This window comes from Caretta caretta, chromosome 11 (genome assembly GCF_965140235.1).
Source record: "Caretta caretta isolate rCarCar2 chromosome 11, rCarCar1.hap1, whole genome shotgun sequence".
NCBI lineage: Eukaryota > Metazoa > Chordata > Testudines > Cheloniidae > Caretta > Caretta caretta.
In genome coordinates this window covers 79,215,758-79,230,830 of record NC_134216.1, presented here as the reverse complement: position 1 = coordinate 79,230,830, position 15,073 = coordinate 79,215,758, and the positions used below count along the sequence as shown (strand labels likewise).

Sequence of the window (15,073 nt, the reverse complement as noted above, 5' to 3'; positions counted from 1 at the left end):
CCCGGTGGTGGGGCCGCCAGCCCGGCACTCTGGGGACGGAGGGGGGGCCATGCGCCACCCAGTGCTCCAGAATTGGTGGGGGGTCGCATGCTGTCCAGGGCTGGAGGCGCTTGGGCAGCCCGGGGCTGGGGGGGGCCCTCTGGTCTTCGGCAGGGGAAGGAGGGCGAGGGGGCAGGGCCTCAGGCAGAAGGGGCAGGCCAGGGCGGGGGCTAGCCTCCCCAGGCCCGTGATTCACCCACCACCCATGGGAGTGAAGCCGAGGGGGAGGAGGAGAGTGAAGCAACAGCCAGTCAGTACAGGGCAGAGAAAGTCAGAGAAATTTCAATAGTCTGTGGAAAATTAAGGCCCCTATCCTGCAAGATGCTTCAGTGAGAAATAATAAATACTCAGTTTCCCAGGAATTCGGGCCCTTAATGGGCACATGTTCATTGAATGTAATGATTCTGAATAATGAGGCAAAATAGGTAATGCATCTGCCCACTGTACTATTTTAACAATGTGACCATCTTCCTTTTTATCTTGGATTGAAATTGGGAGACTAATAGCACTGGCATATCCGAAGGGTATCAATGTGCTACTCCAGTCAGCTCTGCCAGACACCGCATTCTTCACCTGCGGATAACTCACATTCCAGTCCTCAGCCTGAGATTTCTACTTATACCAAATTATCTGGTGCTTCTGGAACGTGCACAAGTGGGAACATTTTCCCCGTTCTCCAGAGGTGAAAGCCTACTACACTAACCCCACTGTAGCTGGTCCAATTTAGAAAATAGTGTTAATCTGATAAGTCTCATTCAACATCTGGTACCTGTTGTCAGTTGTCTGGAGTAGCTCACAACCATGAGGGCCTGTCTCAGGGCAGACTGTCAGTAAACAAGGGCAGACATCCTAAACTAGGGGTATGTTCTAGAATTAGATTTCACCAAGCCAATAACAAATGTGAACTCCTGGATCACTATACCAGTCTTACTATGGAGTCACAGACTCCATAGTAAGACCCTTAGCCTCTCCAGTCTATCTTGCCACCCAGACAAAAATCACAACACATTAGGTTTTTCCCAGTCCTAAGAGACCAGTCATTCACCCCGGATCAATTGGTATTCCAGACCTTACACCAAAGACAATGCTGGCAGCCAATTCTATAGTAAACTAACTGAAGGTTTATTAGCTAAGAAAAGGAAATGAGTTACTGAAAGATTAAAGCAGGTAAAATATATTAACAGGTGAGTCATAGTTTGTAACTCAAAATGGTGGTAGAGATGTAATAAATTGCTAGTCTACCAAAACTTATTTCGAGGTACCCAGAATAACTCTGGAGATCTCCCCTTTGCATCTGGTACACTTCCCTGTCCAAGATAGTTCGGAGATTAAGGATCTTTCTTTGAATCTATATTTATAATATCGTCACACAGAAAAGCAAGCTGACCGTGTCTCTACCCATCTGGGTTTTCCCTTTGTTGAGGATGGGTAAGAAATGTCACTTGCTTTGAAATTAGCATTTTGTGTTAAAGTCCTTAAAGTCTTTCATTAGCATTTCACAAGATTTCTTTGATGGGTAATTTAGTTACAAGGGTATTTGCCATGTAACTGTTTGCTATTACATTCTGACAAGAACAGCTAAGTAAAAAGATTACAAGTAACATTCCACTAGTTTTTATGAAGGTTAAACATCTGAATACACACTTATACATTTAACACTTTGATCTATACCCAAATGAATTGACCTGAATACACTGATCTGACCTGGTCTGCCAGGTCACACCTTTTATCAGTGGGTAACTCTATACAGTTCAGCAGATCTCACCTTGAGTCACTAAGAGGAGCACTGAGCTGGCTCCTAAACTCAGGATGCTCTGCCATTTGGGAGGACTATCTATTACATGCTGCTTCTCCTCATAGGAAATGGGCCATGAAAATGTTAGGCCAGCTGATTAATGTACGTGCATGTGAATTTGAGACTATCTGTTCTTCACATTCACTGATATCCTGAATGTCTTCACTGTTTCCAGAGAGGCATGATGCCCTGTATGTGGTAGGCTCCTTGGATGAAACACTGGAGCTGAGAGGAATGAGGTATCATCCCATTGATATTGAGACCTCTGTGATCAGAGCGCACAAAAGTATTGCCGAATGGTAAGAGGTTCAGAGCTATATGCATTTTCAGTTAAGAAATTTTTCTGTGTCCTTTTCTTTTTTTAAGGCATCAAAGCCCAGGTTTTGCAACTGAGAATGCTCTGCAGGCAACTTGCCAGGAGCCCTCTCACCCACGTTATTTGCTTATACTTTTGTCTGACAGAAATAAAAAGAGAATAAATTGCTTGTTAGATCAGTTAGCTGGGAGTGAAAACAAAAAATGTAGGCCTGCGCAGAGCAGTTAGAATCGTAGAACCCCAGGGCTGGAAGGGACCCCGAGAAGTCATCAGGTCCAGCCCCCTGCACTGGGGCAGGACCAAGTAAACCTCAACCATCCCTGACAGGTGTTACTCCAACCTGTTTTTAAAACCCTCCAATGCTTTAATTACCCTTATGGTTAGAAAGTTTTCCATAATATCTAACCTAAATCTCCCTTGCTGCAGATTAAGCCCATTATTTCTTGTACTACCTTCAGTGGACATGGATGAAACAGTGGATCACTGTCCTCTTTATAACAGGCCTTAACATATTTGAAGACTGTTATCAGGTCCGTGCCCTCCCCCCATCTTTTCTCAAGACTAACCATGCCTTTTTTAACCTTTCCTCTAAGTCTTTTATCATTTTTGTTGCTCTCTTCTGGACTCTCCACATCATTCCTTAATGTGGCACCCAGAATTGGACACACTACTCCACCTGAGGTCTCACCACTGCTGAGTAGAGCAGGATAATTACCTCTTGTCATATGACATATGTCATATAACGCTCCTGTTAACACTCCCCAGAATAGTATTAGCCTTTTTCGTATCTGTATCACATTTCTGAGTCCTGTTCAATTTGTGATCCACTATAACTACCAGATCCTTTTCAGTAGTACTACCACCTAGCCAGGTACTTCCCATTTTGTAGATGTGCATTTGATTTTCCTTCTTAAGTGAAGTGTTTTCCACCTGTTTTTCCTGGATTTCATTTTGTTGATTTCTGGCCAATTCTCCGATTTGTCATGGTCATTTAGAATTCTAGTCCTGTCCTCCAAAGTGCGTGCAATGCCTCTCATCTTGGTGTAATCTGCAGATTTTATAAGCATACTCTCCACTCCTGTTGTCCAAGTCATTCATGAAAATATTGAATAGTACCAGACCTAGAACTGATCCCTGTGGGACCCCAATAAAGACACCCTCCCAGTTTGACAGCGAACCCTTGATAACTACTGACTGAGTACAGTCTTTCAACCAGTTGTGTATCCACTCAATAATAATTTCATCTAGACCACATTTCCCTAGTTTGCTGGTGAGAATGTCATGTGGGATTGTGTCAAAAAGCCTTCCTAAAATCAAGACGTATCACATCTACTGCTTCCCCCGTCCACTAGGTCCATAATCCAGGGAAATTAGATTGGTTTGACATGATTTGTTTTTGACAAATCCATGCTGGCTATCCCTGATAATCCCATTATCCTCCAGGACATACAAATTGATTGCTTACTAATGTGTTCCAGTAACTTTCTAGGTTTTGAAGTTAGGCTGACTGATCTGTAATTCCTTGGGTTCTCTCTGTTCTCTCTGTTCCCCCTTTTAAAGACAAGTACGGTGTTAGCCCTTCTCCAGTGTTCTAGGACCTCTAGGAGGTCTCAAAGATAATTATTAACGGTTCTGAGATTGCTTCAGCCTTGAATACATCTCACTTATCTAATATTCTTGTCAGGGTTCCTTCCCCACTCTGAACTCTAGGGTACAGATGTGGGGACCTGCATGAAAGACTCCATAAGCTTATTCTTACCAGCTTAGGTTAAAAACTTCACCAAGGTACAAACTTTGCCTTGTCCTTGACCAGTATGCTGCCACCAGCAAGCGTTTTAAACAAAGAACAGGGAAAGAGACCACTTGGAGACGTCTTCCCCCAAGCCCTACACACCCCCTTTCCTGGGGAGGCTTGAGAATAATATCCTAACCAATTTGTTACAAAGTCATCAAAGACCCAAACCCCTGGATCTTGGAACAATGGAAAAATCAGCCAGGTTCTTAAAAGAAGGATTTTATTTAAAAAAAAGATAAAAATCACCTCTGTAAAATCACGATGGAAAATACTTTACAGGGTATTCAGATTCAAAACACAGAGGATCCCCCTCTGGGCAAAACCTTAAAGTTACAGAAAACAGGAATAAACCTCCCTCTTAACCCAGAGAAAATTCATATAAAACAAAAGAGAAACTAATCCGCCTTGTCTGGCTTACCTCTACTGGTTGCAATATTGGAGACTTGGATTAGGATGGGTTGGAGAAGATGGATTTCTGTCTGGCCTCTCTCAGTCCCAAGAGAGAATGAACAAATGTGAACAAAGAGCACAAAACAAGAGCTTCCTTCCCCCAAGATTTGAAAGTATCTTGTCCCCTTATTGGTCCTTTGGGTCAGGTGCCAGCCAGGTTAGCTGAGCTTCTTAACCCTTCACAGGTAAGAGGATGTTGTGCCTCTGGCCAGGAGGGATTTTACAGCACTGTATACAGAAAGGTGGTTACCCTTCCCTTTATATTTATGACAATTCTTTAATCTGTTCTTTCCCTATTTTGGCTTGTGTTCCTTTCCCCTTGTTAATATTAATTGTGTTAAGTATCTGGTCACCATTAACATTTTCAGTGAAAACTGAAGCAAAATAGGCATTAAACACCTCAGCTTTCTTAATGTCGTCAGTTATTAGCTCGCCTTCCCTGCTAAGTAGAGGATCTATACTTTCCTTTATCTTTTCTTTGCTCCTAATGTATTTAAAGAACCTCTTCTTATTGCCTTGTCTGTCCCTTGCTGGGTGTAACTCATTTCATGCCTTACCCTTTTCGATTTTGTCCCTACGCGTTTATGCTATTCTTTTGTACTTGTCTTTAGCAATTTGTCCAAGTTTCCACTTTTTGTAGGATTCCATTTTGACTTTCAGGTCACTAAAGAGCTCCTGGTGGAGCCACAGGATACGTCTACGCAGCAAAGAAAAACCCACGGCTGGCTCATGCCAGCCAACTCTGGTTGCGGGGCTGTATCATTGTTGTGTAGACTTCCAGGCTTGGGCTGGAGACCCGAGTTCTGGGCCCCTCGCACCTCACAGGGTCCTAGAACCTGGCTCCAGTCTGAACCCAGACGTCTACACAGCAATAAAACAGCCCTGCAACCCAAACTCTACAAGCCCAAGTTGACTGGCATGGGCCAGCCGTGGGAATCTAGATTGCTGTGTCGACATACCCATATTGGCTGTTACTACTCTTCCTGTTTTTCCTTCGCATCGGGATAGTTTACAGTTGTACCTTTTAATATGGTCTCCTTGTGAAACTGCCAGCTCTCCTGAACTCCTTTTTTAACTTAGATTTTCTTCCCATGGGACCTCACCTCCCAGTTCTCTTGTTTGTTAACACCTGCTTTTTTCAAGCCCCTTGTCCTTATTCTGCTGCTCTCACTTCTTCCTTAGAATCACGAACTCTATCCTGTCATGATCACTTTCACCCATATTGCTTTCCACCTTCAGATTCGCTAGCAATTGCTCCCTGTTTATCAGAATCTTGCCTAAAATGGCTGTCATCCTGGTTTTTTCCTCCACTTTCTGGAGCAAGAAGTTGTCCCCAATACCTTCCAAGAACTTACTGGACATTTTGTGTTTTGCCACATTACTTTTCCAACAGATCTCTGTGTAGCAAATTCCCCCATTACTACCACGTCTTATGTTTTGGGTATTTCTGTTGTTTGATCTAGAAATGCCTCATCCAGCTCCTGATTTGGTGGTCTTTAATAGATCCCTGCCATGACATCGCCTCTTTTTCTCCCCTTTTATCTTCACCAGGGACTTTCAACTGGTCTGACTCTCACATCTTTCTGGTCCTCAGAACAAATGTATATATTCTTGATGTATAATATGGTATCTCCACCCATTTTACCATGCCTGTCCCTCCTGAATAACCTATTCCCCTCTATACCAATATTTTAGTCATAAGAATGGCCATACTCGGTCAGACCAATGGTCCATTAGCCCAGTATCCTGTCTTCCAATAGTGGCCAATGCCAGCTGGTTCAGAGGGAATGAACAGAACAGGCAATCATCAAGTGATCCATTCCCTAGGGACACTTCAGAGCATGGTTTTGCATTCCTGTCTATCTTGGGGCTAACAACCATTGATGGACCTGTCCTCCATTAACTTATCCAGTTCATTTTTGAACCCTATTATAGTCTTGGCCTTCACAACATCCTCTGGCAAAGAGTTCCACAGGTTAACTGTGCATTGTGTGAAGAAATACTTCCTTTTGTTTGTTTGAAACCTGCTGCCTATTAATTTCATTTGGTGACCCCTAGTTCCTGTGTTATGAGAAGGAGTAAATAACACTTCCTTATTTACTTTCTCCACACCGGTCATGATTTTATAGACCTCAATCATATTCCCCCCTTCGTCTCTTTTTCAAGCTGAAAAGTCCCCGTCTTATTAATCTCTCCTCATACTGAAGCTGTTCCATACCCCTGATCATTTTTGTTGACCTTTTCTGTACCTTTTCCAATTCCTATATATCTTTTTGAGATGGGGGCGAGCAGAACTGCACGCAGTATTCAAAATGTGGGTTTGCCATGGATTTATATACAGGCAATATGATATTTCCTGACTTACTATCTCTTTCCTATTGATTCCAGCATTGTTAGCTTTTTTGACTGCTGCTGCTGTTTTCAGAGAACTATCCACAATGACTCCAAGATCTTTCTTGAGTGGTAACAGCTAATTTAGACTCCATCATTTTATATGTATAGTTAGGATTATGTTTTCCAATGTGCATCACTTCGCCTTTATCAACATTGAATTTCATCTGCCATTTTGTTGCCCAGTCAACCAGTTTTGTGAGATCCCTTTGTAGCTCTTTGCAGTCTGCTTGGGACTTAACTATCTTGAGCAGTTTTGTATCATCTGCAAATTTTGCCACCTCACTGTTTACCCCTTCTTCCAGATCATTTATGAATATGTTGAACACCACTGGTCCCAGTACAGACCCCTGGGGACCCCACTATTTGCCTCTCTTCAGTCAGAAAACTGACCATTTATTCCTACCCTCTGTTTCTTATCTTTTAACCAGTTACTGATCCAGGAGAGGATCTTCCCTCTTATCCCATGACAGCTTACATTACTTAAGAGCCTTTGGTGAGGGACCTAGTCAAAGGCTTTCTGAAAATCTAAGTACACTACATCCCCTGGATCACCCTTGTCCACATGCTTGCTGACCCACCTCAAAGAATTCTAGTAGACTGGTGAGGCACGAGTTCCCTTTACAGGAAATCATGTTGACTCTTCCCCAACAAATCATTCTCATCTAGGTGTCTGATAATTCTGTTCTTTACTATAGTTTCAACCAGTTTGCCTGGTACTGAAGTTAGGCTCCTGTATTTGGCGGGATCGCCTCTGGAGCCTTTTTTAAAAATTGGTGTCACATTAGCTATCCTCCAGTCATTTGGTACAGAAGCAGATTTAAATGATAGGTTACATACCACAGTTGTTAGTCCTGCAATTTCACATTTAAGTTCCTTCAGAACTCTTGGGTGAATCCCATCTGGTCCTGGTGACTTATTACTGTTTAGTTTATCAATTTGGTCCAAAACTACTACTAATGACACCTCAGTCTGGGCAGTTCCTCAGATTTGTTACCTAAAAAGAATGGCTCAGGTTTGGGAACCTCCCTCATATCCTCAGCCATGAAGACTGATGCAAAGAATTCATTTAGTTTCTCCACAATGGCCTTATTATCATCCTTGAGTGCTCCTTTAGCATCTTGGTTGTCCAGTGGCCCCCCTGGTTGTTTAGCAGGCTTCCTGCTTCTGATGTACTTAGCAATTTCTTTTTATTACTTTTTGAATCTTTGGCTAGTTGTTCTTCAAATTCTTTTTTGGCCTTCCTCGTTATTTTTACACTTCATTTGCCAGAGTTTATGCTCCTTTCTATTTTCCTCACTAAGATTTAACTCCGCTGTTTAAAGGATGCCTTTTTGCCTCTCACTGTTTCTTTTACTTTGTTGTTTAGCCACGGTGGCACTTTTTTGGTCCTCTTACTATGTTTTAATTTGGGGCATACATGTAAATTGAGCCTCTATTGTTGTGTCTTTGAAAAGTTTCCCTACAGTTTGCAGGGATTTCCCTACAGCAGTGGTCCCCAACCTTTCTGTGGGAATAGCACATTCCTATTGCCAACAGACTATGGCATGTGCCAAGCACCCCACCGCCGAAATACCGCCGAGAAGTGGCAGCGGAAAGAAGCCTCGCTGCTGAGAAATGGCAATGCTTCTTGGCGGCATTTTGGCGGGTGGTTCTCAGGTAGCCACGCTCAGTGGCAGCATTTCGGCAGTGCGGTGTCCTGCGGGCACACACAACTGCCCCAGCGGGCACCATTGCACCCATGGGCACCATGTGGGCACCCCTGCCCTACAGCTTGGTGCTGTACCTTTTACTTTAACTAACTTCCCCATTTTTGTATAGTTCCCTTTTCTGAAATTAAATGCTACCATGTTGGGCTGCTTTGGTGTTTTCCCCCGCATAGGGATGTTAAATTTCATTATGTTATGGTCACTATTACCAAGCGGGTCAGCTATATTCACCTCTTGGACCAGATCCTGTGCTCCACTTAGGACTAAATCAAGAATTGCCTCTCCCCTTGTGGGTTCCAGGACTAGCTGCTCCAAGAAGCAGTCGTTTAAGGTGTCAAGAAACTTTATCTCTGCATCCCATCCTGAAATGACATGTACCCAGTCAATTGAGGGATAGCTGAAATCCCCCATTATTGAGTTTTTTATTTTTATCGCCTCTCTAATCTCCCTGAGCATTTTACAGTCCCTGTCACCATCCTGTCAGATGGTCAGTAGTATACCTCTACTGCTATATTCTTCTTATTCAAGCATGGAATTACTAGCCATAGCAATTCTGTGGTTCAGTTTGGTTCATTTAACATTTTTACTTCATTTGACTCTATGCTTTTTCATATATAGTGCCACTCCCCCACCAGTATAACCTATTCTGTACTTCCAATATATTTTGTATCTTGAGACTTCTCCAACCAAGTCTCTGTCATACCAGTTAAGTCATAATTTAGTTTATGTACTAATACTTTCAGTTCTTCCTATTTATTCCCCATTCTCCTTGCATTTGTGTATAAACATCTAAAATGGTGAGCAGGTTCCCTCACTGATTTCCCTTTTGTTGTTCCTCTAACCCTACAGTAATTCTCCATGGCCCCAACATCCAACCCTCAGTTAACGTTGCCTGTTTTTCTAATTAGTGGAATAGCAAACTTTAACTGGCCTTCTCTGTGGGCTGGTCCTCCATAACTAACATATATTGTAGCTAGTGGAAAGGCAGTCTAAGCAATTTGTGCTACATTTATCTTTGAGCTACGCTATATGTTTTGCGCCTTCTGCATAACGAGCATAAATTTCACATGCTTAGTTAAATGATCAGTTAAGAAAAGAACTTTTTTTAAAGTTGCATCCAAGTAGAAACTTTGAGAATTGCTTGTATCACAACTTGATTTGAAAATTATCAAAAAGAAAAGGAGTACTTGCGGCACCTTAGAGACTAACCAATTTATTTGAGCATGAGCTTTCGTGAGCTACAGCTCACTTAGTTTTGGTGTATACTTTGTGGGCTTATCAGATACTTCTGTATTTTTACCAATGTATTAAGCCTGCAAAATTATTTGATTTTACACATTTTTTTAATTCAACCTCTTTTAATGTACTCTTACTCCATAGTATGCCATAAAATAAAATGGCACACGTCACAGAGGTCAGGATGGTGGGGAACTCTATAATTAGCTGCAAGAACCCTGTCATGAAAACCCCCCGTTCTCTTAGCTTTCCCAAATAGTTGTCTTTGGAAACTGATATTTCCCATGTTTGATTTCTGTTCAAAGGTGATATTTGTGATTGAAAGTTTGAGGAAAATGCCTTCATATATTTGATTTGCAGGAAAATGGAGGTGAAGGTAGGAACTACAGTTCTGCCACTTAAAATATTCTACCTGCTTTCTTGAGCATGACTCCAGCAAAAATGGCTGGAGCTTGGAAAACCAAAGCCATCATTGAGAGAGTCCTCCTCATGATTTGGAAAGAACCACTTGAGTGAGTTAGGGCATTTGTAGCTGGCATTATGAACGTGTGCAATGGACTTCCCATGTTAAATCCGAAGAGCATGCGTAGATTGATGCGGTGTGCATGGATCAGGAGCTTCGATTGTGAATACCACTCAAAACTGGTTAAAAAGGAAACAGTCAAGCTTTGCCCAACTGCAGCCTCTCGATCTGTATGTTCCAACTCTGGAGCCACCAGCTCTCTTCTTGTTTCCCCCAGTTGTGTGGTGTGAAATATGTTTGGCAGTTTTAAAACTTTAGGCTAAAGGCTGGGATTTTCAAAGGAACCGAAGAGACTTTGGCACCCAACGCCCATTGAATTTGGTGAGATTTGTGGGCTTTATTCCCTTAAGGCTCCTTTGAAAAGCCCAGCCATAAGCAACATAAATCATTCTTTACGCCCTTAGGCTATGTCTACCCTTGGAGCTAGGGGTGTGATTCCCAGCTCTCATGCATGCTAGCTGCTGCTGAGCTAGCATGCTAAAAGTAGCAGTCAGTGAGGTGGGGTAGCAGGTGGGGCAGCACATGGGGCAGCAGTGAGAGGGCTGGCACAGGTAGCCCGTCTGAACCCCTGGGGACCTCAGAGTGGCTAGCTCAGGTTTCCGCAGCTACACAATTATTTTCAACTTGCTAGCTCAGTGAGAGCAAGCGCGGGTATGTCTACACAAGTTGGGAATCATACCCCAAGCACATAGTGTAGACGTAGCCTTACAGTGGATTTAAGCCATTTAGAAACAATCTAAGTCATTAGATACATATCACACAATATGTACTTTAAAAACTCAGTCTGAAGGAAGAAAATATGGAGCTGGAGGGCTGGATTAGAGGTACATAGAATACCCTAGAGATTTCTTGCACGACTGAGCGTACAATGCTAATAGGTGTATTTGCCAATTGCTGATAGATCCCTTTCACTCTAAAAGTGTAGAATTGACTGATGGTGTTTGTGGATTGGTGGCTATCTCCCAGGCACCCCCGGTGGCCTCAGGGCAGCCCTGCAAGCAGTCCCTTGTCTTAGTTTCCCTTCTTGATTCCTCAGAAAAACTTAGTACAGCTTCTGGAGTACATAAATTGACCTTCCATGGGGTTAATTTATTGCAAAAGTCCCACTACCATAAACCAGAATCCCTCTAGCACAGTCCAAACAATACATTCATCCCAACAGTCCATCACCAAGTACTGCTCTGATCTCTCTCACCACACCCCAGTTCCTCCAGCTGGGGTGCGTCTCTGTCCTGTTTCTTGCCAGGCAGGGCTCCAGCTCTTGCCTAAAGACGTCAGTGGGGTCATGACTCCATCACTCCCCAGCCTTCTGTGGCCATCTGACTCAGGGAGCCAGCAGGCATCTCCTGCTGCTGCTCTCAGCCTTCAGCCCTCTCTAGCTGTGGTTCTCTGGCCTGGGGAAGTTTATAGGTGACTCACTGCCTTCAGCTTTCACCAGCCTGCTCTGGCTCCACTACTCACTGGGGAACTCTCACCGCTCCCGCCTTCAGGGACAGCACCTCCCGCTGAAGCGCTCGCCGAGCTGTGCTCTGCCTCTGAGCTCTCTCTCTACTGTTCTAGACACCTTCAGCTCTTCTCTCTCTGATTCTGGATTCTCCCTCTCAGGACTCTGACCCCCCCACCCTCCCTTCTTTGCCTTTGGGCCATCTCCCATGTGCAGGGGGCATCTCCACCCCACTCATTATACCAAGTGAGGGCACACCTGGGCTGCAACAGGAGGCTGGGCCTGGTTTCATTTAAGGGGCCAATTACCCTGTTAGTGTTTCAGAGTAGCAGCTGTGTTAGTCTGTATTCGCAAAAAGAAAAGGCGGTTTCAGAGTAGCAGCCGTGTTAGTCTGTATTCGCAAAAAGAAAAGGAGTACTTGTGGCACCTTAGAGACTAACAAATTTATTTGAGCATAAGCTTTCGTGAGCTACAGCTCACTTCATCGGATGTTAGTGTTGCTAGTCGTTATAAAAGAGAGTTTCCTTTTTGTTCCTTGGACAACCTGTATATATTAAATGCAAAGTAAATAAATGACTGTAAATCCTTTGAAATCAAGAAACAAGAAAGTTAAAGCTGAACATTCAGTCTTAACTCTGTCCTCATGTACTTACGCATTACAGTGCAGTCTTTAAATTCATGGTCATGTGTTATCTTAGATACACGTTAATGTTTATAGGAGAAAAAAGATACACTTTGATATTTAATATGTTGTTGTTTGGACAATAATAAAACATAATCAAGAGGTGGCAGAGTCAGATTTTGTTCAACTATAACTTCCACATCTGTCTCTTATGTACTTAGTTTCATATCAACAGAGTTTGTTTACATTGATTGTATTGTTTATCTCAAGTATTTTCACAGGGTTGGGTGTTGGTTTTTTTTTCCCAGTTGGCCTGTCTAGGAGAACTTTTTTCTTTGGTGCTTATTCATACTAGTTTATTTCCCCACACACACACAATTAATGCTTGTTTTATACCAACAGTGCTGTGTTTACATGGACCAACTTGCTGGTGGTGGTTGTGGAATTAGAAGGCTCAGAGCAGGAAGCACTGGATTTGGTGGCACTGGTAACAAATGTGGTTCTGGAAGAACATTATCTCATAGTTGGTGTTGTAGTCATTGTGGACCCAGGAGTTATTCCCATCAATTCTCGTGGTGAAAAGCAGCGAATGCACTTGAGAGATGGATTTTTAGCTGACCAACTGGATCCTATTTATGTCGCTTACAACATGTGAAAATACAAAACCACACTGATGCTGAAGCACCAAAATCTAGAGGCATTCTGAATAGGATCTAAATCAGTTTGCTGAGTTTTTTAAGCTTTTGAAGACCTTAGTGAAAAACGAGGTGCCAGTCTTCATGGAACTTCTCTCACACCGCACTGGCTTTCACAAATCCATTACAACTCCTCTATTAGGACAGAGAATTACTGGAATTCTTGAAGGAAATTTGTTAAACTGTCAAGGAACAATATTTTTTATTTTTTTTTTTTACAATACTTATGAATGTCAGTATCTTAATGCACTGCATAATGCAACATAAAAACGGGTGGGGAGAAAACACCAGCTGAAGACAACTCTTGGGAACAGTGAGGAAAGTTGTGGCTAGTCATCCTCCAGGTTTTCCTCCCCGTTCTGGTTTGATGTCTGGTAACTACATTGGCACATAACTTTCACAATTTTTCTTATCTCCATCTTGTCCTCTACTGTATTGCATGGTTTTTGTACACATTTGAGGTTAAAAATGCTGAGCCATTTTTTATTTTTAACCAATGACTCAGCACATTCAGAGCACACCAACTCACTCCAATCCTGGATTGTGTGTTTAAAACTATACTATTGTTCAGCCTTCTAGTACCAAGCAAAACTGAATACTGCTTCTTTAACAAGGTTACTCATAGTGCCATACTGGATTCTGTAGCATTAAACACTCTATTGTAGAAAGATAAATTAGTATCTGGTTTTAAACTACTTTATATACAGGAGGCTTGCTTGCTTTCTTGTTTTCATAATTTCATATTAGTTAAACAGTAAATGTGCTTGTTTTCGTAGTGCTAAGCTATTAATTATTGCCCTGCATAATGCCAACTTTTGAACAATTATTTTCATTCCAATGCCAAAAGAATCAGAATCATTAGTGTAAATGCCTGAAAGCATGATCTTCCGATACATTATTCACCAAGTATCTGAACTAAAATACTGAACTGAACTAAAAGTTATGAGATAATGATTTCTCACCATGGAACACATCTGATAAAGATAACTGGGTCTGCCATGGTGTAAAATTTCATCTTTTAGTTGTGCATTGACAAACTTTTTTTGTTCAAACTAAAATATCCAGTTGTGGTTGAGTCCAGTAAATAAAACTCTTGACATTTCTGCCAGATCTAATATTATAGTGAACCTAATTCTGAAAGAGAATGTAAAATCATTCAGCTGCTTCCAATGTCTGAAGAGAGGCATGACTTTAGCAAATAATTATTTTTGTATCGCTAATAATGGCTATGTGATTTTTTTAAATAATGCATGAGTTTGGTGAAACAGACAGGTTTTTCTAAAAGGCAAGATGCCTGGATCAGTGCCTAAGAAATCTGGATGTCAGTTCCCCAACATAAGGACACTAAATGAGTCTTCTTGGTTAGTAAACTAGAAAATCTTCCCAAAAAAGGCTGTCACATACAGTAGTTCTCTTTTCCTTCATGGTGTTTGACTGTGGTATACTATACAGATACATACCTTGGAACTTTAATTTGACTCTGTTGTAATTATGTACAGAATTGTGTAACTTATTGTTTGAATTAAATGCAGCAGTCTTAGCAATGGACTAATGGACATCCTTGTAGTAAAACAGCAGGCAAGAGGAAAGAACTACTTAACCCCAATTTTAATGTTGTAGTTTTTTAGCAAATAAAACATTGTAAGATTTTTGTATTGATATATTGGTGACAGTGAGATAAGTTGCCTTGTAAAGTAAGATTTAAAAAAGCACATTAAACATTTGAAAATGACTATTGGAAATTTGACTTGCCAGATGTTAAAAGTTGTCATATCTTAACACCCAAAAAAAAAGTTTTCTATTGTCTATATAGAAAGTCACTATAAAGCAGTTTTGTGTTCACATTTAGGGTTTGCTAAATACTTCTCTCAGTAGTGAGGTTTTTAAAACTTCCGTTGTGAATTTCTTTAAAACTACTTAAAACAGGACTTGCTTAGATTTTAATTGTGTGTCCACCACCACCATGTTCAAGACACAATCACTGCAGTGGGCAGCAGCCATCAGAGTAGCTCTCCCTGTCTACTTGAGTGCTGCAGGAGGAGGAAGAAAACCAGTCAC

The 15,073-nt window shown here is 41.9% G+C and overlaps 1 protein-coding gene across 6 annotated transcripts in view; it reads left to right on the top strand.

The window, feature by feature from the left end:
• DIP2A (disco interacting protein 2 homolog A) overlaps window positions 1–14,747 on the top strand; it is a 257,094-nt gene extending 242,347 nt beyond the window's left edge. For all 6 annotated transcript variants that reach the window (XM_048869008.2, XM_048869012.2, XM_048869005.2 and 3 more), the window contains 2 exons: window positions 2,010–2,133; window positions 12,723–14,747. In XM_048869008.2, coding sequence (XP_048724965.1) covers window positions 2,010–2,133; window positions 12,723–12,975 — 377 coding nt within the window. In that variant the 3' untranslated portion in view covers window positions 12,976–14,747. The remainder of the gene's footprint in view (window positions 1–2,009; window positions 2,134–12,722) is intronic.
• The last annotated feature ends 326 nt before the right edge of the window (window positions 14,748–15,073 follow it).